The sequence below is a fragment of the Lingula anatina genome, chromosome 1 (genome assembly GCF_051362555.1).
Source record: "Lingula anatina isolate TDL-2025a chromosome 1, LinAna3.0, whole genome shotgun sequence".
NCBI lineage: Eukaryota > Metazoa > Brachiopoda > Lingulata > Lingulida > Lingulidae > Lingula > Lingula anatina.
In genome coordinates, this window is record NC_141767.1 from 2,440,985 (window position 1) to 2,468,842 (window position 27,858).

General features: G+C 34.2%; 5 protein-coding genes across 13 annotated transcripts; 3 read left to right on the forward strand and 2 right to left on the reverse strand.

The window, feature by feature from the left end:
* Positions 1-5,621: 5,621 nt before the first annotated feature.
* Positions 5,622-12,011, reverse strand: LOC106176475 (general transcription factor IIH subunit 1). 3 transcript variants are annotated; one of them, XM_013558873.2, is made up of 14 exons: positions 11,898-12,011; positions 11,254-11,471; positions 10,596-10,797; positions 10,060-10,159; positions 9,775-9,840; positions 9,432-9,525; positions 8,947-9,096; positions 8,305-8,384; positions 7,802-8,083; positions 7,334-7,540; positions 6,872-6,962; positions 6,544-6,659; positions 6,307-6,396; positions 5,622-5,988 (listed from the first exon to the last, which is right to left on the reverse strand). In XM_013558873.2, the coding sequence occupies exons 2-14, from the start codon at positions 11,405-11,407 to the stop codon at positions 5,905-5,907; spliced, it is 1,716 nt and encodes a 571-aa protein (XP_013414327.2). In that variant the 5' UTR covers positions 11,408-11,471; positions 11,898-12,011; the 3' UTR covers positions 5,622-5,904. The 3 variants fall into 3 exon arrangements, with proteins under 3 accessions (XP_013414327.2, XP_013414330.2, XP_013414329.2); XM_013558876.2 differs by having other exon boundaries at positions 11,917-11,993; XM_013558875.2 differs by having other exon boundaries at positions 11,813-11,991.
* On the forward strand, positions 12,010-14,498 carry LOC106176477 (ciliary microtubule-associated protein 3). Its single transcript, XM_013558879.3, has 6 exons — positions 12,010-12,167; positions 12,566-12,711; positions 12,920-13,018; positions 13,319-13,455; positions 13,782-13,908; positions 14,035-14,498. The coding sequence occupies exons 1-6, from the start codon at positions 12,152-12,154 to the stop codon at positions 14,101-14,103; spliced, it is 594 nt and encodes a 197-aa protein (XP_013414333.2). The 5' UTR covers positions 12,010-12,151; the 3' UTR covers positions 14,104-14,498.
* LOC106176473 (uncharacterized) lies at positions 14,480-22,772 on the reverse strand. Of its 7 annotated transcripts, none has more exons than XM_013558868.3 (20): positions 22,681-22,772; positions 21,733-21,806; positions 21,134-21,561; positions 20,762-20,881; positions 20,376-20,478; positions 19,933-20,076; positions 19,602-19,706; positions 19,245-19,337; positions 18,931-19,032; positions 18,691-18,762; positions 18,455-18,523; positions 18,274-18,339; positions 17,985-18,056; positions 17,557-17,688; positions 17,300-17,365; positions 16,904-17,089; positions 16,557-16,663; positions 16,157-16,385; positions 15,654-15,933; positions 14,480-15,429 (listed from the first exon to the last, which is right to left on the reverse strand). In XM_013558868.3, exons 3-20 carry the CDS (start codon positions 21,185-21,187, stop codon positions 15,276-15,278), a joined length of 2,154 nt encoding a protein of 717 aa, XP_013414322.2. In that variant the 5' UTR covers positions 21,188-21,561; positions 21,733-21,806; positions 22,681-22,772; the 3' UTR covers positions 14,480-15,275. The 7 variants fall into 7 exon arrangements, with proteins under 7 accessions (XP_013414322.2, XP_086865461.1, XP_013414324.2 ...); XM_087009335.1 differs by lacking the exon at positions 22,681-22,772 and adding an exon at positions 22,662-22,679; XM_013558870.3 differs by lacking the exon at positions 21,733-21,806 and having other exon boundaries at positions 21,134-21,208; positions 22,681-22,763.
* A 138-nt stretch (positions 22,773-22,910) lies between these two features.
* On the forward strand, positions 22,911-24,968 carry LOC106176478 (thyroid transcription factor 1-associated protein 26 homolog). The gene is made up of 4 exons (XM_013558880.2): positions 22,911-23,176; positions 23,352-23,478; positions 23,604-23,682; positions 24,458-24,968. The coding sequence occupies exons 1-4, from the start codon at positions 23,053-23,055 to the stop codon at positions 24,620-24,622; spliced, it is 495 nt and encodes a 164-aa protein (XP_013414334.1). The 5' UTR covers positions 22,911-23,052; the 3' UTR covers positions 24,623-24,968.
* Positions 24,969-25,292: 324 nt separating this feature from the next.
* On the forward strand, positions 25,293-27,639 carry LOC147763838 (uncharacterized). The gene is made up of 2 exons (XM_087009412.1): positions 25,293-25,377; positions 25,680-27,639. Exon 2 carries the CDS (start codon positions 25,824-25,826, stop codon positions 26,259-26,261), a length of 438 nt encoding a protein of 145 aa, XP_086865538.1. The 5' UTR covers positions 25,293-25,377; positions 25,680-25,823; the 3' UTR covers positions 26,262-27,639.
* Positions 27,640-27,858: the final 219 nt, after the last annotated feature.

The following is a 27,858-nucleotide window of genomic DNA, read 5'->3' on the forward strand; positions in this document are numbered from 1 at the left end:
ATACAACTCATTATCTCAGTATTGCACCGTTTATTTAACCTTTAATCATGGAAATCCTCCACAGTGTCACTGGTATACCTGTGGACTCAAATGGGCCACCACTTGTCAATAAGTCATTTTTATGTGGATAAACTGCCTTGATGAATGCATCTAGCAATAACTACCACAAGCCAAGAGCAACTTGAAGACTCTCAATAAAGCACAAATGTGTCGTTTTACATTGCCTAGCCCATTTTGATTGCCCCCTTGGTATCACTTCTCACTTTTCAGACCACAGAAAAGTCCAGGGCCGGCTTTCACGAAACGTTTCGCAGTTTGCGCAATTGCGCAAAGTCCTTTTTTGCGAACAGACCCTTTCACGAACGTTTCGCAATGTAATATTGCGCAAAATAATGCGCTATTTACGCAAGATATTTGGTACAGCTCCGACCCTGTCGCTAAGTCTTTGCGCATGCGTAACTTGGCGTTCACCTAGCGCAATGGCTGCAGCTTTTCTTGTCGTGCGAAACGAAAGTAGGCGGATTTACATGCCGCGGCGTGATGTCTTAGAAGAGCAGACAGAGAGGGGAGTACTGAGGAGGTACAGGCTGTCGAAGAGGGGCATTAGGTTGCTGACGGAGAAGATTGAAGGCCAGCTGCGGCGTAAAACAGCAAGGTCCCAAGCACTCTCCCCCACCACACAAGTTCTTGCCTGCCTTGGCGTGCTTGCGACCGGTAGTTTTCAGGCGGTGATTGGCGACAGCCTAGGGATCTCTGCTGCCTCTGTGTCCCGTTCAGTCCACAATGTGGTGGGAGCCATTTTAGAGAGCAGAGACCCTGCCCTCACCATAAGATTCCCCACAACACAAGCCGAGGTCAGAACCGTGAAGAGTGGCTTTCATCTTATAGACGGATTCCCGAATGTCATTGGGGCGATAGACGGAACATTAGTTCCCATAGCAGCGCCACATACAGATGAAAATTTATATGTTTGCCGCAAGGGCTATCATGCTCTGAATGTACAAGCTGTGTGTGATTCTACACTAAGGTAAGCGCTACTTTCGTTATATTGTTTACATTTTACACTTACGCTACTATCGCAATCACAACAGTCGCAATCTTTTTATTTAGTTACAACGACGGTGACTTATTATGCTAAATAAGGGAGAATGTTAGATATTATTCTCGAACATTTAGATACAGGGGTAGATTATTTTAAGGGAGGTCCTCGGGTGCAAAGCTGACCCCCTACCCCCCCCCCCCCCCCCCTCCCAACTTGGCGTGCTGTTCGAGGCTCAGTAAAGGGGCCATAAAATGTTTGGTATTTCATATGGCAAACGATGCCATTGATTTATAACTATGAATCAGCTAGTCATATTTTTAATTTCAATAGGGGGCCAGGGGGGGGGGGGGGACCTCTGACCACCCCCTCTAAATCCCCCACTGCAGTACCATCATTGGGTATAAGAACAAAGTGGTATTAATTAATAATTTTGTTTTTATTACAGTAGGCTGAGAAATTGATCAAGAAAAAATGATTTATGGATGTTATAAAAATAATTAATTTATTTTTTTAATTTAGCATGTCATCATGTCATGCCATTAGCACATACCAAGTACTTTTCAGTGTTGTGATTTTTTTCTCAATTATTTCAGATTTACCAATGTTGTAGCACGATGGCCTGGGAGTGCTCATGACTCCTTTGTTTTCAATAACAGCATGCTGTTTGAAAAGCTGATAAGTGGTGATATGCCGCAGGGATATTTGCTTGGGGATAGTGGCTATGCCCTATCTCCCTTTTTGATGACACCAAAGGGAAACCCAGCAAATAGGGCAGAGGAAAGATACAATGCTTCCCATGTGAAGACCAGAAGCTGTATAGAGCAGTGCTTTGGTGTTACAAAATCTCGGTTCAGGTACTTAATATTTGAAAATTGTTTATTTTTCTTAATTTTTTAAAATTGTTTATTTTAAAAAAATTATTGTTAATGTTTGGAACATATACTTTCATATATGATGGGCATTTCAAAAATTAAATTTGCAGTGAGATAAAAGAATATTTAAATGAAAAATAATAGCTAGAATGCAGAATAAATAGAATACTGCTGATAACATTAAAATATTATTTTCAAATTAAGGAATAAGCCCAGCAAATTTATTGCAATTTGAAACACCTTTGTAGGCTCTATTATAATTGCTATAATTTCACCTATTACAAACACCTTGCAATTCCTTTAGGTGTCTGCACAGAAGTGGAGGGACTCTCATGTACAATCCTGAATGGGCTGGCAAAATAATTATGGTGTGTTGTATACTTCATAATTTCTGTCAAATGTATAACATCCCAATGCCACCAGTGGAAGATGATGTAGATGATGACGGAAATGATAATGTGAACAATGATGCATTTGTGGGACCAATGCTCAGAACTGGACATGAGACCAGAGAATATCTCATCAGGAATGTTTTCAACAATTGAACCTCATCCCGTTCAGAAACCTTATACCTCTCTTGGACAGTTAAGAAATCTGCATTACCCACTACTGGTCAATTACTATATATTGATTCCCCACGGCATGTAATGTTGTCAGTTTTATTACACACAACTTTGTGAGACAAATGCCATTGTAACATTTTTAAAATGTATCAATGTATTTGCATTTGTTTTTCTTCTTTTGCATTGTCAGTAATTTATATATGGACAATAACAATAAAATGTATGGTTTTATAATTTTATTTATGTAAAAATTTGTGCATTGTAGTTGCTCAAATTTGCCATTAACATATGAAAAAACACTCTTCATGTAAAATTTACATATTTTATAATTGAAACCTTCAAATGCATTTAATACAATTGTTGTTCTAGGAAAATAACGTTCAAGTTGGCTTATTCACATGAACCATTCACTTTATATAGAATAATAATTGGAAAAATAATTATTTTTTTACATTTTAACATGGAGATCAATAAAGGTAAATGCTTATTTGAATATTTAATATGTAAATAGTGCAATGGTTTAACAGTAATGGTGAACAGTTAAGTAAACAGTAAAATTGTTTAACAGTAATGGTGAACAGTTAAGTAAACAGTAAAATTGTTTAACAGTAATGGTGAACAGTTAAGTAAACAGTAAAATTGTTTAACAGTAATGGTGAACAGTTAAGTAAACAGTAAAATTGTTTAACAGTAATGGGGAACAGTTAAGTAAACAGTACAAAGATTTTAACAGTAATGGGGAACAGTTAAGTAAACAGTACAAAGATTTTGCATAATTATAATTATAATTGCTAAGTGAATGATAAAAAAAAAAATTATTTCACAAAAGAGGTGAACTTTCACTATATAACATGGTATTTAATTTCTGGTGTTCTGCTTTCAGTGAATAATACTCCATAATCTGCTTCAGAACTACCACTTTTTCTCTCTCAACTTCCAATCTCTCTTCCTCAATTTTTAATCTTTTTTTCTCAATTTGCAGCCTTTCTTCTTCAATTTTGTAAAGGCCTGTTGTTGGATCTAAAAATAATGAAATATAATGGTAGTTTATAAAATACATTTACTTTCAAAAAACTTATGAGTGTTAAAATTTATCATTAATTAGTGAAAAAAATGTATGATAACTTTAAAACTTTGAGAATATTACCTGTGCTTGTTCTCTTCTTGCCTGTAAAAAAGAACTCAAAATTAAATACAATGTAACATTATACACTTTTCGTGACACTAGTATTGGAACTTTCTCAATTACATTTTGTCCTATTAATGACCTAGGGATAATTAACAAATTTAAAAGTTGGCCAAAATGTAAATGGATTGTTGAAAGCTCATTGCAATTTAGGAAAACCCCTTAAAAAAAAAAAAATATATATATATATATATATATATATATATATATATATATATATATATATATATATATAATCTTACTTTGCACTGTTCTTCTGGATGGTCTGCAAGGGGATCTGGATGTTACCTCCACTCTATCTGTAAACAAAGAAATAAAAATTGAGAATTGTTTTAGATTTTACTGAAAAGTTTCCTTACAATTTTTCCTTTTTGTAGAACTTTTTATTTGCAACAAGTAGTAAAAGCAAATTTAATTAAGGATACAAATACATTTCATAAAGGAAAAAAGAAATATAAATATACACATACCAAAAATTGGACTTGAAGTCTCAAAGCTTGTACCTTCTTCTGAATTAAAAAAAAAAAAACATTAGAAAACAGAAGAAAACATACAAAATAGATATGGCTTATAAATTCTTTGTTTCTCCTTTATATGACATAATCATTCATATTCAAGACATAATCATTCCCTTCATCTCATTTATATTCAAAACATGCAATTTTAAACAAATGGTATTTATCTTATTATTACCTGGGTCACATGGAATTTCTGTGCTCAACTCACACTGATCTTGAATAATAAAAAAAACATATCAATTATTAAAACATTTACTCAAATTTTATTAATATCAAACTCCATGATACACACATACTACTTAATACAAATGCAAATTAATAAATAATTAATAGTTAAGTGGATATAAATCTAATAAATCATAATCAGTAGTACCAGATTCAAAGCAAAGAGAATCATTGTGTTCCAACCCCCGCACACCTTCCACTGCAACTTCTCCGATGATCTCTATGACCTAGACAAAATAGAATAAAAAATTATATCATAATAATAATAATTATGATAATAATAATAGAAACAGGACACACTTTAAAAAAATAATTTGAAAATAAATTTTTTATAAACTTACTTTTTGTTCTCTAGCTGTCAGCTGGGGAGGTTCTGGCCCTCCCCCTGTCCTCTTCATCTGCTTCCTTCTCTCAACTTCTTTCTTTTTTGTACGACTACAGAAGTCATACCATTTTTTCCGCACTTCGGAAAATTTTCTCACGTGTAAGGAAACACTGTTGATCCTGATTTAAATAACAAAACAATTCTACCTGTATAAATCATAGTAATAAATTTAATTTTATGTAATTTAATTTAATTAAATTTACTTCTTAATACTTTCATGGAAAAACACATATTTTCAGAAATAAAAATTTCAACTTTTAAAGCTGTATTATTATGAATATTACTAGTATGGGATTTGCTGTTACGAAATTACAAAAGCAACACGGGGTTCAACGCAAGACGCCCCCCCCCTTTTACTAACTAAAAGGGGCAGGGGTACCATAAGGGGTTTTGTTTAAGTATGAAAATGAAAGTGTCTACTTACTTTTGAGTAATCCTCTTCCAAATTTCCTCTTTCGATTTGTGAGTAACTGAGTTTGAAAGCTGATAAAAAAGAGAAGGATTTGAGGACACCTCCTCGACGATGATGTCTATCTCTTCGTCTGAAAAACGACTACGCTTTTTCGGAAAACCTACCGGCTCCTCCATTGTGTCAGCTGAGCAGACGTTCACGGAGCAGCACGAGCATTTGTTGTTATATTTCTTGCCTCCGCGGCCCGAAGAGCAGTGTTTCGAGATTACAATATTTACTTCCGGGGACGACGTCGTGCGCTAACAGCGAAAAAAATTGCGAAAGGTTTCGAGAAAGCTACGCAAAAAAAATTAGCGCAATTGCGCAAACCATAGCGAATTCGCAAACTGCGAAACGTTTCGTGAAAGCCGGCCCAGACTCTTATTCTATTCATTTCTACCAGTCACATCACTGGGCCCATGTAAATCATGAACACTAGCACTCTGGCTGTCAAATACCAGTCCAATGTCAGGGCATCCCAAGGTGGCTTTGTATTACATTGGTATTGGGTACGTCATGATTTGCAGGGATCACCAGGTGATTTGCAAGGAGCACCTGGGACCCTCCTGTCAACTGCTTTCTTTGTCTCCAGTGCACAATCCAGACAAGTCTTTCTTCATGGCCGAGAGAGCTGGGTGGCTACTGAAGGTGCCAATTACGCTTCACTTCTTACCAAGACGTTTATTTTGCCATGCTCCAAACTTTGCATATGCAGCATTTAGCATTTCTTCCATATGGCCAATCAGCTGAAAAGAGAAATTTTCACCCACCTTTGAAAATGGAATTTATGTTGTTTTTCACTACTCAAGCTGCTACACAAAAAAACTGATAATCTAATATAACACACCAAAACAAAATGGCATATTCTCTAACAGAAGGGAAAATTGTCACACAACGCAATTTATTTTTCATTAATAAAAGTGAAATAAAATACTTTTAAAAGCATTCATACTTATTCATAAATATAACGGAAATAAAATACTTATAAAAGTATTCATATTATAACATATCAACAATAAATACATATCCAGGTTTCATTGTTATAATATCACTGATCAACTTACATTGACAGTATAAGAACTAGTCAGTTTGGCTTTTACAGCATTCAGTTTTGCTGACTGGAATCTCTCCAAATTGGCTTTCATTCTCACAACCTGGAAGAATGTTAATGACTTAAAACCACTCAAAGCAAACATAAACATCATAGTACTGCTGTTATTTGTGGTAAACACAACTGGCAGAAAGTGCCTACAAAGAATTTCAAGTTGTTCCACAGTAGTAAGATTGTGAACACCATGTACCTTTTCCTCTAGTGCTTTAGTGGTTGTAGGAAAACATGACCAGAAATGTCGGAGCAGTTCACACAATGCAAGGTACAGACTCCTCAGCTCTTGCTGGATCTCTGCAGGCACCATTTCTATAGGATGAAAAAAAATGATAAATAAATTCACCTTAAACTAACATTCAAAATTAGAAGACATAAACAAAATATAATACTTACATGGCCCCTACCATGTCAAGATAGTTGTCTGTGACCAAGCTTCACATTGACTCTACTTCAGTGCATCAAATGTTTTAATTTCTTACTAACTTTCTCTTTGAACTCCACAACATTCCATATCCACTTACGATCTAACTGCTGTTGACTCGTTCCTTGCATTAAAGCGCCCCCTGGTGATATCTCCCCCAGTATGCTGACTGCACTGCTGCTGGTCATCACCTGAAATAACCAGATTCTTTGTGAATGAATTTGTGTTTAGGTGACAAATGAAGATATTTGTTCAAGCCACTCATCAATGCTACATTTTAATTGCCCAAATATGATAAAATGAAAATAAAAGTGAAAAGTCTTGAAAAAGATATATCATAATAATAGTACACTTGAATATTTGAAATAAATAAATAAGTAAATAAATGAATCTTGGTATCCATAAAATAACCAGTTAGTTTGTACATTTTTGTGTTACTTTGCACCTCTCAAAAAAAAAAAAAAAAAAAAAAAAAAAACTACATAAACTAACAAACCAACAAATAAAAACAAATGAATAAAATAAAAAATAAAATAAGAAAATAAAAAATAAAACATCACACCTGTGTGAGGTTTGGGATCCAGTGTTTCACCTGCATCTGAGTGTTAAAGGAGGCCTGGATCATGTCTTCACTGGTGTGGTACTGGGATGTCGTGATGGGGGTGGGGCCGTGTAAGTAGCGCTCCATTTTGGCAAGATTTAAGGCGGGACCAGAGCTGTCACCTTCTTCCTCAAGATCATCCAGATGAATCTTTTCTTTTAATTTTGCCTTCAACACAAACATTTTCCAGTCAGTTTGAAATTAGCAAAAAAGCATAATGATATTTCAAGTCAATATCTTATAATGGAAAACAAGTAACAAGAAGTATTTTTTACCAATGAAAATTGCATTGTACCACTACAAACTAACAATTCTACTTTTTTTCATTTCCATTAAAACGTATGAGGAGTGCAGATTTACTAAATCATGATATCAATCTTTTGACTCCACTATCTTAATTGACCTGAACACATTACCTTGGTTCCTTACCTTCTTAGAAGACGGAGGTAATGACAGGTCCCCTTCCTTCTCACTGGCACCATTACTGTCCCCGTTAATCATCAAATGCGCTGCTATGGATGATGAACTGCCATTAGTGGCTGCCCCTTGTGAACTTTTTGAAGATGATAATGATGATGAAGATGAACTTGGTTGAGTTTTCTTATCACAGGCTTTTAATACCATTGTTGAATGGTGATTGAAGCGTCGTATCAGAGATAGATTTGATGGGTTGGTTGCAATCTGGGTGTCATCTCGTGTACTGCCATACCCCTAGAAAAAATATTAAGTTAATTTGAGTCGAGCAGAGTTAACTGACCTTAATTGTCCTCCTTATTAGATTACATTGACATCCACAGATGCTTTCAGAAGTTCACTTTGTGGAAGTATTACTCACCAATGGCTTTCATATTGACAACAGAAAGTGCTGCAAGTCCAATCATAAGATTGAAAAAAATATGCTTAAGATCTAACCAGCCAGACTTTCTCCCTACCTCCCCCAGGGTGCTGTCAGCCATTTGTGTCAAATCCAGCAATGGATCGTTTATTTTTTCTTGTATTTCTTGTTGGATATCTGAAAGTAAAAACCACAGACATAATCAAATGGAAAAAGCGAGACAATACACAATGTTTAGCAATAACGTAGGAGAGCAAAAGGGTGACACCTGTAGTAAACTTTTATAAGTATTATCAATCAGATCATTCATGATTCCACAGAATTGTATGTACTAATGTTTTAGTGATAGTTATCACTTATTTTGGAACAAAAATAGTTGTGTAATGGCAATGTTTTGCACTTGTCACTGGAGCATCATCAGGCTGAATGCCGAAAGGTCCTCAATAACTATCCTGAGTGAGAATTGTTCACCTGCCTACCATTACAAAACAACCTGTGGGCATTCAGCCTGATCATGTTCTAGTGTCAAGAGAGAGTGAAATTTAACTGCTTCACTACTATTTTTGTTCCAAAGTAAAAGATAACTATCCCTAAAACATCAGCTATAAATAAAATAGCCTAAGTATATTTTTCATAACTCAAAGATCTTTTTTCAATGACTGCCTCCTCTTTGCCAAAAGTTATAATACTATTAGTCTATTTTTATTAGCCAATAGTACTGTGGACATTTTACACCTACCTTCTTCATCTTTTTTGGCACATTCTGAGAAGAGATCTTTGTTGCTTATATTTATTCTGTCTCTATGGAAATAATGGGATTGGAAAAACCGAGTCCAAAAGTCATTCTCTGATATCTTGTCTGGGACATTTTCTGCATGTTTCATTTTCACTGAAAGAAAGACCAAGAAATTCAAGATAAAATTTAACTTTTAATTTCATAATAAAGATGACATATTGTTTTGGCACCATAAGATATCAGTGACATGGACTTCTCAAAGTTTTATTTAATTTTTATCTTTATACAAATGGTCAGGTCTTAATAATCCCTGTTAATACAAAGTCTACAAAAAATTCTGAAGCCCAAATGATCCTGTTTATTCAGTCAAATTATATTTATATAAATACCAAAAAACATGCATGTGACCAAGATTTTTTTTTTTTCAGTGTCACGCCAGAGTGTTACAATGTGCCTCCAGTTGTGGAGTCAAGTATTAAACAGCATACCTGCAGGATATGTCCTGAATATGGATTCCACAATATCTGCTGTCAAGTTGTATCTCAGTCCATTGCACCCGTCAGCTTGGGGCTTGATGTCTGCCTGGAATTATACGACACAGACTTGTCATAAATGGATTATGAAACTACATTGAAATACTCCTTATTAGTTGTCTGGTTATATTTCACATTTTTATATACATTTTAGGTAGGAAACATTACACATTTAATTCCATGGCCAAATATAATGCTTAGAGCAAACAATGCCTGCATCTGGGCATAAAAAAATAGATCTCTTTATCCACAAAGCCCACATAAATGAAACCCCAAATCCATTTCTATCTAAACCTACTAGGAATGCTGGTGAAACCCCTACATCCTGGTTGACTTTGAGGGAGGTATTGCTGACTTGCTGATTCTGAAAAAAAGTTATGTATGTTGCTGTAGTCAAACATGCTTTACTGAACAGACAATGAACATTTGTTTCAACACTGGTAATTTTATCCTAATATAGGCCTATTATTCTAACACTAAAACACTGGACATAATATTCTAAAGCTACATTTCAATTTTAATGCCTGGCTTACAAAATATTACATTCCATTCACATGAAAGAGTCAATTTTTTATGACTTTACCTGTCCCTGCTTACTGGCCCAGAATTCATCTGCAGAGATAACTCCACTAACAACTAGATCTTTGTACAGCTGAAATAATTCAGGATCCTCCTGAAGCATCCTAAAATGAACAAAATGTGTGATACAACAGTAAGAAACTAATAACATGGAGTACTCTATGAACACGTCTAGATTAGAGTCTTCATTTAGACTTGGACAAAATGCTTTTTTTATTGACCAAAAGAGTACACAACTGCGTGGTATGACTAAAACAGCCTGTGAACCAGAAAAACATCTATACAAAGTTTTTATTATTTTATATGTCTATTATTACTATTATGATATTATGTCACATTAAATTTCATGAATTTATTTTATTATAATGTTAGTAAATAGACGATTATTATGATTAGGGTGATGTTGCATTCTCACAAGAACTCCAGTTGATCACTGATGGTTCACCTGAGCTCTGGAGACCTGAAAGTTAATAATACCCTATTTTGTTGAAATAGATCAAGAAAACATTAGTACAAATATGTCAAACTTTATACCCATACCTATTCTTTTCCTCAAGTTCATTATTAATCTTTCTTCTAAACTTTGGTAATAACTGTTGTAACAGCTCCTTTGCACTTTCCCTGTCTTTGAGCTGGCTAGCTCTCCCCATGGGGTTGGAGAACTGAAATGTGTTAGCACTGCCATCATGCATCACCAACTGCAGCTGGATCTTCTCTTTGCTCTCCGGAGAGATCTTCTGGACTGAAAAGAAAAAAAAATGAAATTGTATGATATTCACTGCGGTAGACAATTTCCACACATCTAATTAATAGCAATCTCATCATACAGCAACATGTCACTGCTTTATACCTTTGACAATATCCTGGACCAATGAAGCTTATCTTAAATGCTGTGAGAAGCATAGTATCCAAGCATAGCAATGGAACTGACTTTTCAATCTAGTGTATGCAAGGTTGCAAACTTTTGTGATTATTATGCTTGGGTTGTGATGGTTAACAGCAAACTTAACAGGTCCTTTCTCACAAAATTAATTTACAAATCAAAGGTCAATATGCCATACAAGATGTGTTCTTATTCAATCCTTACCAATACACTAATTTTTAGACATACATATTGGCATAACATATTAATAATACAACGCATTCCATACCATAAAATGAACCAAGTACTTAGTAAATAGAACAAAGCAAATCAAACCTCGTATGTCAGCATAGAGATGGCTTATTGAAAAGCTGTCCTTCCCATCAGGCATCCATGCAATACGCTCCCCCATCAAATAGAGAGTGCCCTCTGTCTTCTTATGCTTCACATGGTTGATAATCAGGTACACCTCCTCTGAAGACCTAGACATTGTGGCACTGCTGTTAACTTATTTTCCTATCTATGTTGCAGTGTCTTCATTGTTCTTCCACTGTCTGTAATATAAAAATAAGTTTTTAATGATGGCACCATGTTATACGTTTTATTTTTCTCCTTGTGATAACTAATGACACTCACTCAGTCACTGGTGTAGCTTCAAAACAGTAAGTAATGGTGACCTATCTAATATCATGTCCACATTTATTAATAAAAAAATTCCAAGGGACATTGTCATTTACAAGATTTTGTTTGCGCTTTTAATAAAGGGAGAAAGTCCCACAATCATTCATTTATCTATTCGCAACAAAGCCACGCTCTGGTTGAGAACTCGGCCTTGAAATGCGACGATAGAGGAACATCGTACTTGAGGAACAAGTGCATCTACAATATCACGTACTTATTTAATGCCCCAGACGATTATTTGGAATCAAGCACAACCTCTGATGTATACTCTTAATTGATCGAAATTACATTTAACTTACAAAGTGAGCAAATGTATACTTATTGACTGATGTACGATCTACAGGCATCACGTAGTGTAACATGTTGACCGGTGCATTCTGGGGTACTATTACGACCATCTTGTTTTGGTACTTTACGTTTTACGGCATGAGGAGTACCCACTATCGACTCAGTTGCTGGTGACAACGATATACACACATACACATACTCATGATTGTGAGACAAGGGGTTCGATAAAGTAGAAAGTTAGCAAAGGCTACACGCACACATCGAGATGGACATTTTGGAAGGTAGGAATAATGGTTTCTTTACACATTCTCTATGTTTATTAGTTCATGCAGATTTTATAAGCTGCATAAAATTATAATAATTACTCATATCCACTTTCTACAGATTTGTGGACGGATTTGGGATAGGTATTTCAGAATTATAAAGACGTGGTTAAGTAGCTGGTTAAAGTTACATGTTCAGAGCCTCGCCCTCCAAATATATGAAGTCTGCATCTCCCCAAATATTGAATTCACGCTTTTTAAAAATGGACAGTCATTATTATTTTATTTTGTCCAAAAGTTATATAATCTACGAATCACAAATATTTACTATTTTGATCAAAATTGTAACTGCAAAATGTTGTGTATAATACGTCTGACTGAATTTGCAAGTAATATTAAGCAATTTCTTCACCCAGAACCAAGAAAGCTAAATGTGTCCTTTGGCACCACACAAAACAGGACACTGTTTCCTGTCCACATGGCTCCTAATAGATTTGGAAATGACCTAAAACCCTTGAGAGGTCAACCTAACACTGGGCCAGGATGCTACAATAATGAGGAGGTAGGTCAGCAAAAACAAGTGATCTTTTTGAAAAACAAGTAAAAGTATAAGGATTGGTTAAAAGTGTTCATATAAATTTACATACTATTATCATTAGTAACGATAAATAGTTTTATATTAATTTTTTTTCTGCATTTGAGGCAAGTTGTAAAATAGAGAGATAACCGAAAGGAGGCAAGAAAATTAATATATTCTTTTCATGTCACAGGTTAGCAACTTCAAATATCAGATTGACACGTACCTTACCAGTCAAAAAGGTTATACAATGGGAGCAAGAACAGGTCCAAGGTTTAGGAAAGAGTTTAAGGTGAGTCTTGTTATATTTGAACATAATTGTGTATACAATGTAATAATTGTTTTGAATTTTTTTGCTGTATATTTGTATTTTATGTACATACATACACGTCTTTTTGTTTGTTTCTTTTAAAATTTGCATCTCTTACCTGAGGGAGATGCATGTTCAAAAAGGAACTGTTGCAGAATACTTTTAAGCCCATATTTTAGTTTATCAAATTTTACAGAGATAGAATTTTGGTCTCCAGTATAAAGGTAATGCCAAAGTTTAAAAAAAAATATTTTTCTAATACGAATCCTTTGTTTATCCCAGGAAGTCACCCCAGCTCCCCCAGAGTACCAGACTAAGGTCACTGACCCCATAGAGTTCACACCTAGCTACAAACCTTTTAATGCAGCTGCAGACAGATTTCCTGTTTACAAAAGAGAGATTGAAGAATCTGTACCTGGGTAAATAATACTTTGACATATTCCTGTGAATCGATTTCTTTAATCTTGTTATCTATTATTAGAATTTACTAGCTGTTTTCTCACCTCTTTTTTTTTTTTTTTTTTTTGGTCACAAGTGTGTCAGTTGCTGTTTACCTGAGTAATTTTAACCAAATCTGAAAATGGTCCCTTATCATCTAGATCATAATAAGACTCTTGATCCAACAGATCCTTCAGTCAGAGTGCATTAATTTTAAAATGTTACCGATGTAGGTAAGGGATTCTATACCTGTACTCATAATCTTCTCTTATTTATTTAAGTTTATGCTCATCTTTTATTTTTTCAGTGCTGGAACATATGAACATGACATTCCAAGAAACAGGAAAGTGCAGTGGCACCAGTCATTTGGTGGGGCTCCAATCAACCTCCCAGCAGTGACCATCAAGAGCACACTGCAGCCTAATACAGAAAAGGTAGGTCAAACTCCTGAACAAATGTTGTCACAGTTTTTAAAAATAAAAGTTAGATATGGACACTATTTAAAAAGTTGCATTTAGATGTATTGCACATTGTTATTTACTTTTTTTCTTCTGTTTCAGCTTCTCAGTACAAAAGAAACAAAAAAGTATGAAAGAAGGCTGGCATATCTGAAACTCTATTACAAATGACTCTGAACTTGACATTATTGGAATGCAAAACGGTCTGTTCAGGCCAATGAGAAGTAAGGAAACCCAAATGAAAAAGCATTTGCTTTGACCAAGGATGCAGCTTTTGGATGTCAACAGCAGCGATGGCCAGATGCAAGTAATTTAATTCTTCGTTCAATCATCGGAAGCTGAAAGCCTGCAGTTTTCTCACAGGAGAAGTGGTTTTGGACAGATGTGTCAACTTTGTCTTCACTGGTTGGATCAGTTTGAAAGAATAACATCATACTCATCAAAGCATTAGGAACGTATCGCCAAATATCATTTATCCATAAATCTGGATATTCATTTCATTACTTATCATTTGCATGTAATTCACAAAGAAAAACAGAATAAAGTATATTTTTGTATAAAAGTAATTTACTCACTTTGTTATAGTAAACATGGTAATCAAGTACAGTTACTGTAAAGGATTACAATTCATTACACCAATAATTGCATGCATTACATGGTCAAACCATGACCTTGAAAGTCCTCTTTTCTAAAAGATCCAGAGTTTAAATATAAAGCAAAACTGAAGATATCTTTACAGTCATATGATCACAGCTGTGTGTTCTTTTTTATTTATTTATTTATTTTTTTGTTATATGAAAATTAAACTTAACAGTGACTTGGAAAGTACATGCTGTTGATCGTTTACAGAATTTGTGGGAAAACAGACCCCCTCGAGGAAAATAATTATGCTAAAAATAAACCATTGCAAACTCATTTTTAAGGATGAAGTCACAAATTTTAATCGTTGTTTCATTCTCTATTGATTTCAATTACGTTCAAGTTAAAAGTACTTATCTCATATGCGACATAAAAATCCACTGAATATTTCCAAACCAATTCAACCATACTGTAACTTGGAATGTGTTTTTCAATACCTTTTCCAGAATTTTTATATACAAAGGCAAAATTGACTTTGTTTTCACCAAGTTCAAGTAAACTTGCAGAAGACATAAGTATTAACACTACTTAGGTCTCGGCACATATGACTAGGTCACTTGCAAATCATGAAGCTTTTTTTTAACATGACCCGTCTTTTGTTATTATACAACTTCCCATAAGTTATGAAAAGTGATCCCACTTTTTGTAAAATAAATGAGGTATGCTGATCACAGCAGAAAAATTATTCCACGTCGGTTAGAAAGTTAAGCTAATAATTCCTCCATTTCAAGCAGCAAGTCATCATCATTTTTTACAACACTATCATCTTTTGTATCAGAAACATCCCCCAGTAACAAGTCTAGGTCATCATCAAGCAAATCATCGGTGGCTGATTCCATCCGAAGTCTTGACTGTGATCTGCAGATATAAAAAAAATATTTCAAATATAACTGAAATCATGAAATGATTTGTATAATACTAATTGAAATTTCACACAGTTTTTGTATGATGCATGTGTTTATAAGTGACACAAATCTATAACAAATCAGCTAAGTGGTGATTAGAGTATGAAGACACTTTGACATGAATTTATTTTACACTTATGTTGCAAAAATCACTGCAGAAGAAGCAACATTACTTACTTTGTAGTATTTGAATTACATCTGCTTGAGGTCTGTTCTTTTGGGGAAGCTGCTGTTTCTTCAGTCTGTAAAGCTCCTTTTTCTGCACTCCTACTCTGTGTCAATGACTGTGACTTATTAGACTGTTCATTAGAGTTATTTCTAGTCAATGTTCTAGAGGGAGTTATAGTCTTTGAGGCAGTGTTGTTTTTCTGTAAAGATTTCTTAACTGCTGGACGTGAAGCGGGGCTGTCCTGTATTGAAACTGCTTTCTGTGGCTTGGTTTCTGAAGGGGACGTTCCTATATAAATAATGTAAAGTGGTCATGTCTATGTAAATGAACTGGTCAAAAATATGTTACTAATGTGAGCATTAATTCTAAAACTGATAGATACTTTTAACAACAACTATTTAAACTACACAAGTTAAAAATAAAGGTGTAAATAAATAAAAATTTTGTATTACATTTAGTACACAGCAAATGCACCATATCTTCAGCTAAGTTAACAGATAAAAGAACGTGCCTTGATCTCCGCTTTGAAATATAATGGGAGAACCACTCTTTTTCCTCTTTGCTACTGGTTCATCTGTTTCTTTTTGGTTCTTAAATACGATGGGTGATCCCCCCTTTTTCCTCTTCACAACTGCTTCTACAGAGTCACTCTCAGATTTAGACTCTTGTTGCTTGCGCAATTTCTTTTCTCTCATTATTTCTTCAAATGTTTTTACTTTTAGCTGACTTGGGTCTGTATCCTAAAATACAAAATCAATGAAACAACTAATGTCACTATAATTTTAAAACAAATAAAACCAATTAAATATAGTCTACCTAGAGTAGTACCTGAAGTTAAATTCTTCATTAATTAAAAACATTTCAAATTTGGTAAAATCTGTCAGCTAAATCACATAAATAAACACACCCACCTCTTTTACTGTTTTTGCACACCTTGGTATCACAATTGCTGGCTCTGAAGTACTGGGTTGTGGCTTCACCCTGGCTATTGTTACGGAGGAACCTACTTTAGGTTCACCTAAAAAGGGTTTTGAAAACGTGTGACTATACAACATAATAAAGATGTCATTTTCGAACCCTTTTCATACTACGCAACCTTTTTCCACTTCATGAATAAAAAAAACCTGATAAAACAAATCAAACATTTCACAAAAACACACTTAGCCGCGCATACTGTCTTGAACAATTGAAAGAAACATATATGCAACATTAAAAAAAATAACATCATAAAATATTAATGAAAACAATGTCCACTTACTTTGGCTTTGTCTGGCTGGTGGCTGATATAACCGTCTCGTTTGCCTATTTGTTTTGGCTAGCTTGACTGACTGTGGGTCTTCTGTTTGTTTACCTTGTTCCTGAGCTTTCTGACTTCTGATCTCAGCCAAAGTTTTGATTTTTATCTCTGAAGGATCCTTTTCTGCTGGTTTATTTTTTACAATACCTACAAAAAGTTCTTCACAATGAAATTTTTATCAGGTTTACAAACCATAAAAATTGCATTCTGTATTTCTAAAATCAAAAATCGTAGGTCTTTTGTATATCAACTTACTTGGAAAGATATTTCTATTTATATAAGCAAGTAGCAATGTAATTACAAGGAAAAGAATCCTCAAAATGATTACATGTTTTTTCTTTAATTTAAGCAACTTACCAGAGGAAGGAATATTCTTCATTTTTTTATTTTCAGTTAAAGTATGGACAGTTACACCTGCTTTATCTGTAACATCGGAAACAAAAATGGGTTTAAAACCATAATAACTACAAGCAAGATAAAATACAAGTAGTTCTTGCTTTCTATCAGAATTACACTTAATGGTTCTTAATATAGCTTCTCTTCAACCACCATCCTTTATCTCTCAATATTATCAGATTTCAGCAGGTTATTCAATGAAGTATTATTCTACTAACCAGCACGTGCATCTTCAAACTTTTTGGACAGGGCTTTTTCTTTTTTAATTTCTTCCAATGTTTTCACTTTTATTCCACTGTCATCTTCACCAGGGGATTTCAGAGTGATTTTTGTTTTCTTAGTCTGTAAATCTGAATCATGAAAATAATTTACAAATCACTCAAGGTTATGAAAACCTCTAAACAAACCAAGCAGGCATGTATAATGCTTGTAGTGTGTGTGTGTGTGTGTGTGTGTGTGTGTGTGTGTGTGTGTGTGTGTGTGTGTGTGTGTGTGTGTGTGTGTGTGTAACTGAACTTTGTGCTACTCTTAAAAACTGTAAAACCCTGGCAAAAACTAAGACAACTGACTTCAACTAAAAATCTGTCTAAATTTTTCATTTCAGTATATTATATCTCGGGAATTTGTGAAATAACCTAATACTCACTCTCTGTGTCAATGTTGATTTTTCTTGCTAGTTTCACCCTGGCATCATCTCTTCTAATCTCTCTATTTTCTGCTGAAAAAGTTACAACATTATATATATTAACCAAAGAGAAATATGTATTGTTTCCATAATTTAATACCAATAATGTTAACAAAGTGTGAAAATAGTTTCATTGGATCAAGTTATGGTATAAATTAGAATGGCATGTCCACATTAGATATCACCACACACCCTGTAAGTATGAAAACTATGTCACACTGACAGTGTTATACATGCACTTGAAACTTACCTCCTGTACCTAATCTTCTTGTGAGCTTCAACCTGGCATCATTTGCTGCAGGTTCTCCAGGTGAAACTAGAAAAAAATAGCCGATGTTCATTCATGTCTACATAATTTTCAGCATGCAGAAAAAAAAGGATTTTTTTACTTAAATTCTCGAATCTAATGTAGCTGGCAATAAAAAATTTACCTTGAGAATCTTTTTGTTTCTCTCTTCTAATATCTGCCAGGGTCCTCACACCAATTGACATTTCTTCTGCTGCAATAGCACAGTTGATGATTACCAAACAGTCCCATCCATAGTAATAAGTAGCAATTAATAGGTATTTGAAAATTGTTTTCACATTTCTTGCACATCTTTTAACACTTTGCTTCACAATTGTTTGAATGAAATGGTGTAACACCTAAAAAAGGAAAAAAACATACCTTTCCTTTTTTTCACAGGTGAAACAACAATTTTTCGTTGTGCAAGTCTAGCTTCTACTGCAGCTAAAGCAGCTGAAAAAGAATCAGATGATGTAAATTAAAGTTAATTCTATGGCAGAAGCTAAAATTTTAATTCTTTTTAACAATTTCAATACTTCCAAAATAACACTTACAATACACACATTTAAGCTTATGCTGGCATATATTTGCAAAACCAAAATGCAAATATGTACGACTTACCTTCTTCTACTCCAATATTATCATTTGCTGCTTGCTCTGGTGTTGCTGAAACAATTCTCCTCTCTGTACTGGTACCCTTCTGCTGATCTTCTGGCTTTTTCCCTAGAAACAGCAAATCACAAAGAGAATAATATTAAATTTTAGCTGAACTCTATTAATATCTTATCAAAATATCAGTCACAGTAACATAAAACAAATCTACAGAAAATAATGACTCATCGGTTAAACCTGTTAAATGTTAATGAATTCATATATAATAATAAAATTCATTTAATTGCACTTAAATACCCTTTTATTATCAGAGATTCACTTACTTTTCTCCAGCATAGACCTCAATGCTTTTTCCTTCTTAATCTCTTCCAAACTTTTCACACCAAAACTGGTAGATGTAGATTCATCCTTTTGACCTAAAACAGATATCATGATAATATGAAACACTGCCACTTCAGGAAATGTTTTATGTGGAAATACAGATTGACATGTATTGTCATAAACAATCCCTTTTAATAAAACAGTTGGTGATTGCCAAAAATATTTTATTTGTAGTGATAAGTAGCAAGTAATAAGTATTCAAAAATTACTTTTTCATTTCCCACATATCTTTTAACAAAATGCTCCACAAACGTTTTAATAAAATGGAATGATTCTACTCTGGTTATATTTATCCTTACTTGTCAGGTCAAGTTTCCTGGTTGGTACTTTTGTCTGTTTGATTGTCTCAGGCAGCTTTGGTTGATGCTTTACTGGAGTCCCATTTATACTATCTTGGTCAGATTCTACAGGCATAAAAATAGTTATGTATATGTAAACCACTTTGTTCAGTTATGTATATGTAAACCACTTTGCTCACTCCTGTATTAAGATTAAAATTACACTTAAGTACATATGGCTAGCTTACACAAAATACCTGATATAGTTACATTCTTATCACTAACCAATCATCTTTAATGATTCATATTATAAAATTACTGCAAACTGTTTGTTATATATATATCTATGTACCTTCTTCAAATGGGTTAACAACAATGGGCTGGACAATAGGACTAGGGTTATTTCTTTCTATCTCAAAGTTCACATCACTTTTTCCACCTGGTATAATTACAGGCCGTCCTACTCTCATCAGGGCTGAATCCTGCACAGCTTGCTCTAATATGAGAAATAACCTTACAATTAAAACTGACAATATTTTTTTTCATTAATTCTTTCTGCTTTGGTTATATGTAACCAAGACATGATATATATAAAACTATTTAAGTAATCTGCACATTTGACTCATATGAGAAGTATTCAACTGTCAAATCTGGTTTGGACTTCAGTCACAAAAGTGTAGATACTTGTGCAGACAAAACAGTTCTCAGTTAAAAACATATCAATGGCACAAAGAAACTTTTATGAGCCTTTAAAAAAAAAAGACGCATGATTTTTATTCTGATGCATATGTTTACCCTCTAAGAAGTCCCTTGGTTGAGTATGTTGAAATGCACAGTGTGGTTTCTGGCATCCTCCCGGCTGACTTTCCCAATAACATGGCATGCTGCTGCGCTTTTTCTGAAATGGGCAAAGAAAACATGAGACTTGTTCTAGGGAACCTCTCTGTCCACAACATAATATATATACAGACAAATACATAATACAGAAAAAATTTAAACTATCACATAATGTTACACATCCAATCTTAAATATTAAAATATCAACATGCTTCTGTAAAGGCACCCAGATACAAGTGACAACAAGAGGGGTCAGGGTTAAAATTTTTAAACATGCATATTAAGTCATATAAGGGTTTTAAGGTTTTTTTATTTATAAACTATATTTCATATTATAAACGTACAGTTATTTCCATGTGTCTGAATGGACAGTTATCTTTAAGGCATCTTCCTTGTAGCCATGACGTACAAACAACCTCCTTTCCCAAAGCAGCCTCACTATGGCGGAATGGGCACGTCGAACCCTGGAATGATATGAAACAAGAAATAAACAATATCTCTAAATACCTTAAATTATTTTCTAAAATGACTTACTGATCCAGAAACAATTCCTTTAACCTTATCATATGCATAAAAATATATTACTTTAATGGACAAATACTGTGAGAAGGGAATATATATATCATTCCGTCTAGCACTACTGGCAATGATAAGAAATTTTCTAGCTTACAAAGATTACTGTATCTAAATAAAAGAACCACTATCGCACCGTTTACCTTGGTACAGTTTGAATAGTAGTAGAAGTAGCAGTCATCTCCTTGGCTGGCCATGGTCTGCCCTTAAAAACCTTGCTGATGATAAAATCGAATGCGATGAGGAATTTTTTTTTTTTTTTAATTTCAAAAATGTAATGATAGTCCAAGGAATCCTGTCACCATTTTGTCATCAATAACACTGCTGAATAACGGGAATATCAACTGAATGGTTCCAAAGAATTCAGCTTTTCCCCAAACCTTCTTTGATCCTCTTTCAGATGAATGGTTTTCAAATTCCAAAGAAATAGGCAACTGAATACTGCATGATCAATGTCCAAATTCAGACAAGTAGCTCTAACAACAGCAGATGACAAACGGCACTTCAATTTTTTTTTTAATAGGGAATTTTCTTTTCTTTGTACTGTGGATGGTTTCCATTGCAATGGACACTATAAAATAAAGAAAAAAAAAAACATGTCATTAACTTTATAATTAATCAATGTACACTATCATATTTTATTTTATGATGGTAAATGTGACAAATAAGACATTTATGTGTCCACAGTAATAATAATAATTATAAATTAAACGTGAAGCATACAAGTAAAAAATCCACTTACCAAAAAATTTAGTTAGAGTTGTTGCTGGTGGTCATTCCATGGTCAGTCATGGGAAATCCTTTTAACTTTCTTAACTTTTAAATTTTGATCAAATTTCCAAAATGCCATTAATATATATATATAAAACCTTTAAAATCTTCTTATTCTATGTGTGAATCAAAATTTTGTTTCAGGAGTTTGAAAAGTCACGTTTAGTTTTCTGTATATCAGAAAATGTTTTTAAGTGAAAATAATATGGGGAGAGGGAACAAGAAATATTATTTTCAAGTTGTCCATTTAACTTCCAAGGTTTTCACGGACATTGAATATCACAAACCAGAAGAACAACCTCGCATGTATTCTTCAAATCATCTTTACCATAACTGGGCTATGTATTGATGTTTTCCTATGAGTACACCAACTTAATGTACAGCAACGTGTCTACTTATTCCTACCTAGTGCCTTTCTTTCGCACAAAAAAGAAAAGCGCAAGTTTTACATTTTTCGAACCTAAAGTAATGACAAATAATAACAAATCTGGACCATATGAGAGTTTTTAGATATTATTGTCCAACGAATTTGACACCCTATCCTGTTCTAAAAATGTAAATCCTAATACATAGAGCAGTGTACAGCCTGGAGGGGTTCCAACCCAAGGCGCAAGTCCATGGGTCGCGGATATAACAGGGATTCTTTTTTTGAGAAAATTGCCATTGAAGCACAACAGTGACATTTTAGTAAACGAGCAAATTCAAAACTGGGCCCTTTACAAAACCACAAAGGTTTCAGCTCAACCCATCCCTAAAAACTTCATAACGACTTCGTCCTCGACGAAGGCCGTCAGTACTGCCACGCGCACTTTTACGTTTACGTGGTTTCGAAGCTCTTAAGTTTGAACAGGGTATTTTTCGAAGACTAGATGGAAGCTGTGTAAATTGAATCATTCTTACTTTTAAATACAATACCTACAGACGAGTTTTGATCATATATTTAATATAAGTAAAAATGTCGTTTCTTCTTTTCCGGCGTGCTTCTCATTAAGGCGAGAATGCGCGAGACCTGTCCCCCTAAATTTCTTTACCAGAATAAATCTAAAATATATGCTATTCGATGAAAGTGATATGTATTTTTTATTTTATTGGTGAATATTATACTGTATATGCGTGACATATTCTTTGTTATGAAAAAAATCGCCAAATAGTGACTTCTCGGTATCCAATATGTCTGCGCCCATGAACATGTACTGTCGGTGGCTTTATCGCTAAAAGCGGCGTTTTTGTGGATGGAATGATTTAGTATCTCATAAAAATAAAGTGGAAATCATTTTTAAAATTTAAGTACATGACAGCAGTACAATTGAGAATGGAAAGATTCCCTAAAGGAAGGAATTATCCACATGGATCTAAAGGCCGAGTAAAACCTGTCCACAACTTCCATAAAAAGTACTTGGGAAACACTGCGGAAGGTATGCCCACCTTTACTTAGAGACAACTGCATTTGCCTGCATTGATTTAAATAAGTTTTGTTTTGATGGGGGGTTAACGTGAAGGAATTTCAGTGGTTGAACATATGCATATTCAACCTTGGAGCTGTGTGTTAAGAATTCTGTTATTTTTATTTATTTATTTCAATTGTTTTAGGCCAAGGATTTGCAGACAAGACTAAGAAAAAGGCATTCTACCAATACAAGAAACTCCAAGCAAAGGAGCATGCTAAATCCAAATGTGCTAAACCTGTCACATATGTGAAAACTACAGAGAATGTAAAGTAAGTATAAATAAAATAATAATATTAACCATGTACTGGTGTATGCATGATTGAGATATTTTCTTTCTTTCTTTCTTAATTGGTCTATATTCAATGTTTCCTTTAATTTTGGATTAATTTTATAGGAAGAAAAAGGTTGATGCTTTTAAGCAAGCAGAAAAACAGTTCCAAAAACGAAAACATGAAAAGGAAATCCAACACAAAGTAAGTTACAGCATATATATATGATAATCAGTAATATAAAAGTAAACAAATGAGTATTATAATCAAGGTTTGGGGGTGAGGTACACTGTATCAGAATGACAGAAGCAGATGGCAAGGCCAAGCATGTTTATTTTTCTGAGACTGCTTAATGTGTAGAAATTTACTATTTTAACAAAATAGGATGATGATATCTCTGTCTTTAGATTTGTGGGTACTGGTAAGGTCTGGGAGAGAAACCGGGGGGGGGGGGGGGGGGGGGGCATGCCAACCCACTTTTCAATAATTTTACTTTAGAGGGCTTAAGGAGGGGAATATTTTTACTGGCATGACCTGTTATCCCAAACTTAAAAGCATAAGCATGATATAAACTATACATAAAGAATCTTGAATTCATACACTTTCAGTTCTGGATTAAAAATTAAAATATATTGTATCCTAGCTATTGTAGCCAGATAAATAGGTGTTGGAAATCATACAGATAACTTCTGAATAAAGCTTTGTCGTGAGAGCCGCTAAATGTTGTTTTAGACATGTACTGCGGTGGTATATCATATGGTAAAGTTATAAATTGAACAGAGGTGTGGGAAGCAGTAATAAATATCCTCTATGATTTATTATTTATATTATTTATATGCAAAGACAGTATCCTGAAAAAATTTAAGTATGAGAAGACTTTTTTCTTTATGTGTTGTTGAAACTTCTCTTGAAATAATAGGATAATGTGAGACCATGTTTCACAACAATTTTGTGAAGTTGCCATATTTTATGATTACAGGAGATGATCAAAAAGAGGAAAGAAAGGGACATTGCATTAAAACAGTATTCAGAAAAGAAGCAAGTTAAACATAAAAAGCTGTGCAAAAGGACTTACAAAGGTCAGCCAGTAATGGCTAACCAAATGGATCTTTTATTGAAAAAAATTGAAGCTCAAGCAAAGTAACTTACACACTTTGTTGAAACAATGTGAATTAATAGAACAGCAGCTCATATTTAGAAATTTTTTACCAAACAATTGCACTTTACTTTAACAGTACCAAAATATTTCGAGTTGACAGTCCTGTCAACCATTTCAGCTAGTACATATCTGAATTGTTCCTATCTTGGGCATAGTTTAAAGAAAGGATGATATTGCTTGACAATGAAAGCCATACCCATAAAGGACTTCCATTGGTTACCAGTTCAACCGTGATATACAGTACAGTATTGCTACTTGTTTTGAAAGTGCCTAACTTTATGCCGTGACATGGTACTGTCACTGAGAATAAATTATTCTTTTATTAACTATACCATAAAACTTGGTCTTCATAATCTCCAAAAAATCTGTTGCTTCTTCAAATTTCATATTTGATGCCTGAAAATACATTGAAAATTCATTAAAGCATTTAAAGCTACTGAAATAGTTATGTTGGGGAGATGGAGATTAAAAAATTGATATAGTACATTTGATAGATGTAAATAAATTAGTTATCTAGGAACGCTCAGTTTTTTGTCAATAAAAATAAAATATCACTCCAAACAGATGCTGTCCTAGAAGTTTTCCATATATCATTAAACTGGTGAGAATACACCAAGTAACCAGAGTTTAGTTTAGTGAAATATAAAGGTCTTGAGTTGGGCTTGTCATGAACACTTGTAAGGTCAAGGTCACGTAAACAAGGCCCTGGAGATGCAGGTGGCTGTAAGATAAGATTTTAAGTAAGTCCTGATAATAATATACATTGGAACATTCTTTGTTTTGTTGAACTAACTTGTTTGCTTTATACTTTCAACAAAGCTAGAGTATAATGTTTTCACTCAAGCCTGAAATGTTTGGCATTTAAATTAAAAGGATTATGTCCTTATATCATTTGAGCGCATGGTTACGACTTTTCTATCATACTACATACCGGTAGGATAAAAATTTTCATGCTTTAGCGCACCTATATGAATTTTTTTAATTAAAGAAAAGAAGCTAATTAGCAGTGACAATTACACGCGTTTTGTTTGATTTTTTGTAGATTGTTTCTAAGCATCGTGTGAGAAATGCACCTTTTGTGGATTTTTAAAACTAAAAACTAAGAATCATCTCAGAACTTCAGTACTTCACCAAGGAAGCAATAATGGCATGATATTAAATAGAAAAAGGTCTGGCAAATGAACACATGGATAGAAATGCTACTGGCCTTGTTGATCACTGTGAAATATCAACAGGCAATGTTGGCCAAGAACTTCCACCTCAAACTCAAGGGGACTTCATAAACAGCAAATCTCAACATAATGAGCTAAGACGGAAACCCCAAGCGCCATACTCAGACTCAGAAATCCTTTGTGGGGACGGGGCAGACCCTCGCTGGTTCTACCCATGGGATAAGGGTTTCTGTAAACTTATACCACTAGCATGTATGTGGTGCTGTTTTTGCCTTGTGTTTCCCTGCTCCCTGAGCCTGCCCCACTATAGAAGTATTATGTGCTGCACAGATCAGGGGATGTGGAACGGGACATGCTGTGGAGAGTGTATATGTGGGATACCACGGACAGGAAAACCTGTCCAGCCAACAGAGGATGAGGTGGAGGATGAGGAAGGATACATCACATATTGACTGCTTGGGTGGGGTGCCCTTTTTTTTTTTTTTGGGGGGGGGGGGGTTACATTATGGACTTTTGGCTTTGAGAACATGAATTCAAACTGGTGGGGAAGCAGTCTTCATAGTGTGGTAAGACAAGTCTCTTATCTCTATTCAACCACGTGTAGAAATGGATACTAACACAGACATTGTTATTCTTGGAGGATTTACATATATTATGACCAATGCATCTGGGCCAGTTTCTAATGAGAGATCTCAGGATCCTTATTTGATTCACTGAGTTTTCTTTATTGATATCTATTATAATTAAACGTAAACAAAATGATTAACTGTTTTGAGAAATTATCTGCCATCTAATGTCACCAGGAGAGTCCTGACATTTTGAAGGTTCATTGGTCTGAAAAAATTCTTAACATTTTCTTCATTTTTTTTAATTAAGGGGTTCATTGGTCCGAAGGTTCTATAGTGACTATTGTCATGCACCCCTGTCACCACGATTGGTCTCTTGAAATACTGTATATGACCAACTAGGGTATATGAAAGACGTGGCCAGTGTTCGCTTATCAAAAGTGCTCAAAGCTGCAAAATGTGCTCGAAGTATGTCTTTTGCTGAAGATTTGATTTCTTTTTATATTGGTTACTAGTCAATAAAAAAATTACAAAGAAATAAGAATAAAAAGAGAATGTTTATTCACTTAATTCAGAATTGTTATGTGATTTTTCAGGATACATTTCAGTACTAAAAGTAAACAAATTTGCATAGCTGGCATACTAACACTAAAGAGCATAAAGTATGCAACAATTGATCACATTAATATCACTTCACAACTAACTAAGCAATGGGATGGGCTGTTCATGAAGCATGTATCCATAAATATTCTCATTTAAAAACTGAAAGCCCTTTTACAAATATTCATGATACCATTTTAGAATTTGTTGGGTTTAAATTTTACTGGCCTGTCCAATTCATGCAGCTGAGACCTATTACAAATCTAATTTTATCCTACTGCCAATGATTTTACCCACTGATGCAAAAATTGATAAAGTGAATTATCTGAGTGCTGCTGTGGATATCCAGAGCTCCAACTTAACTAAGAGTAAACATCTGCCATGGAAGACCTTAACAGTGTAACCCATGACTGAATTTTTTCACCCTTTTGAGGAGAGCTAGTCTGTAGTTGTTTCATTCCAAAGGGGGCCTTGCCTTACACAGGGGAAACCCAAGCAAATACAATAAATGATGAGACATTAAATAAATGATGAGGTACTTTTCTGCCAAGTATTAAAAAACTAGCAGATCAATGCAAATAAGATATACTTTTATAAGGCCATATGAAGCTTAATTTAAGTGAAGGAATGTTTTACATTGTACAAGTAGAAACAAAATGCAGTTGTGAAATGATAGCATGGATATTATAAAATGGTCAAAATGTTGGTATTTGAATATTCTTGTCTCTGGCAAAGTTATTCCAGTTTCAAAGTTTGTACTGTAAATAAAGATAATCAATCATTTAAATTGCTGGATGCCATTATGAAATGTATAATGATGAATGGGACAGTAGCAAATATAATTTTCTTAGAGAATATATATCATGATTAAATATAAATTAAA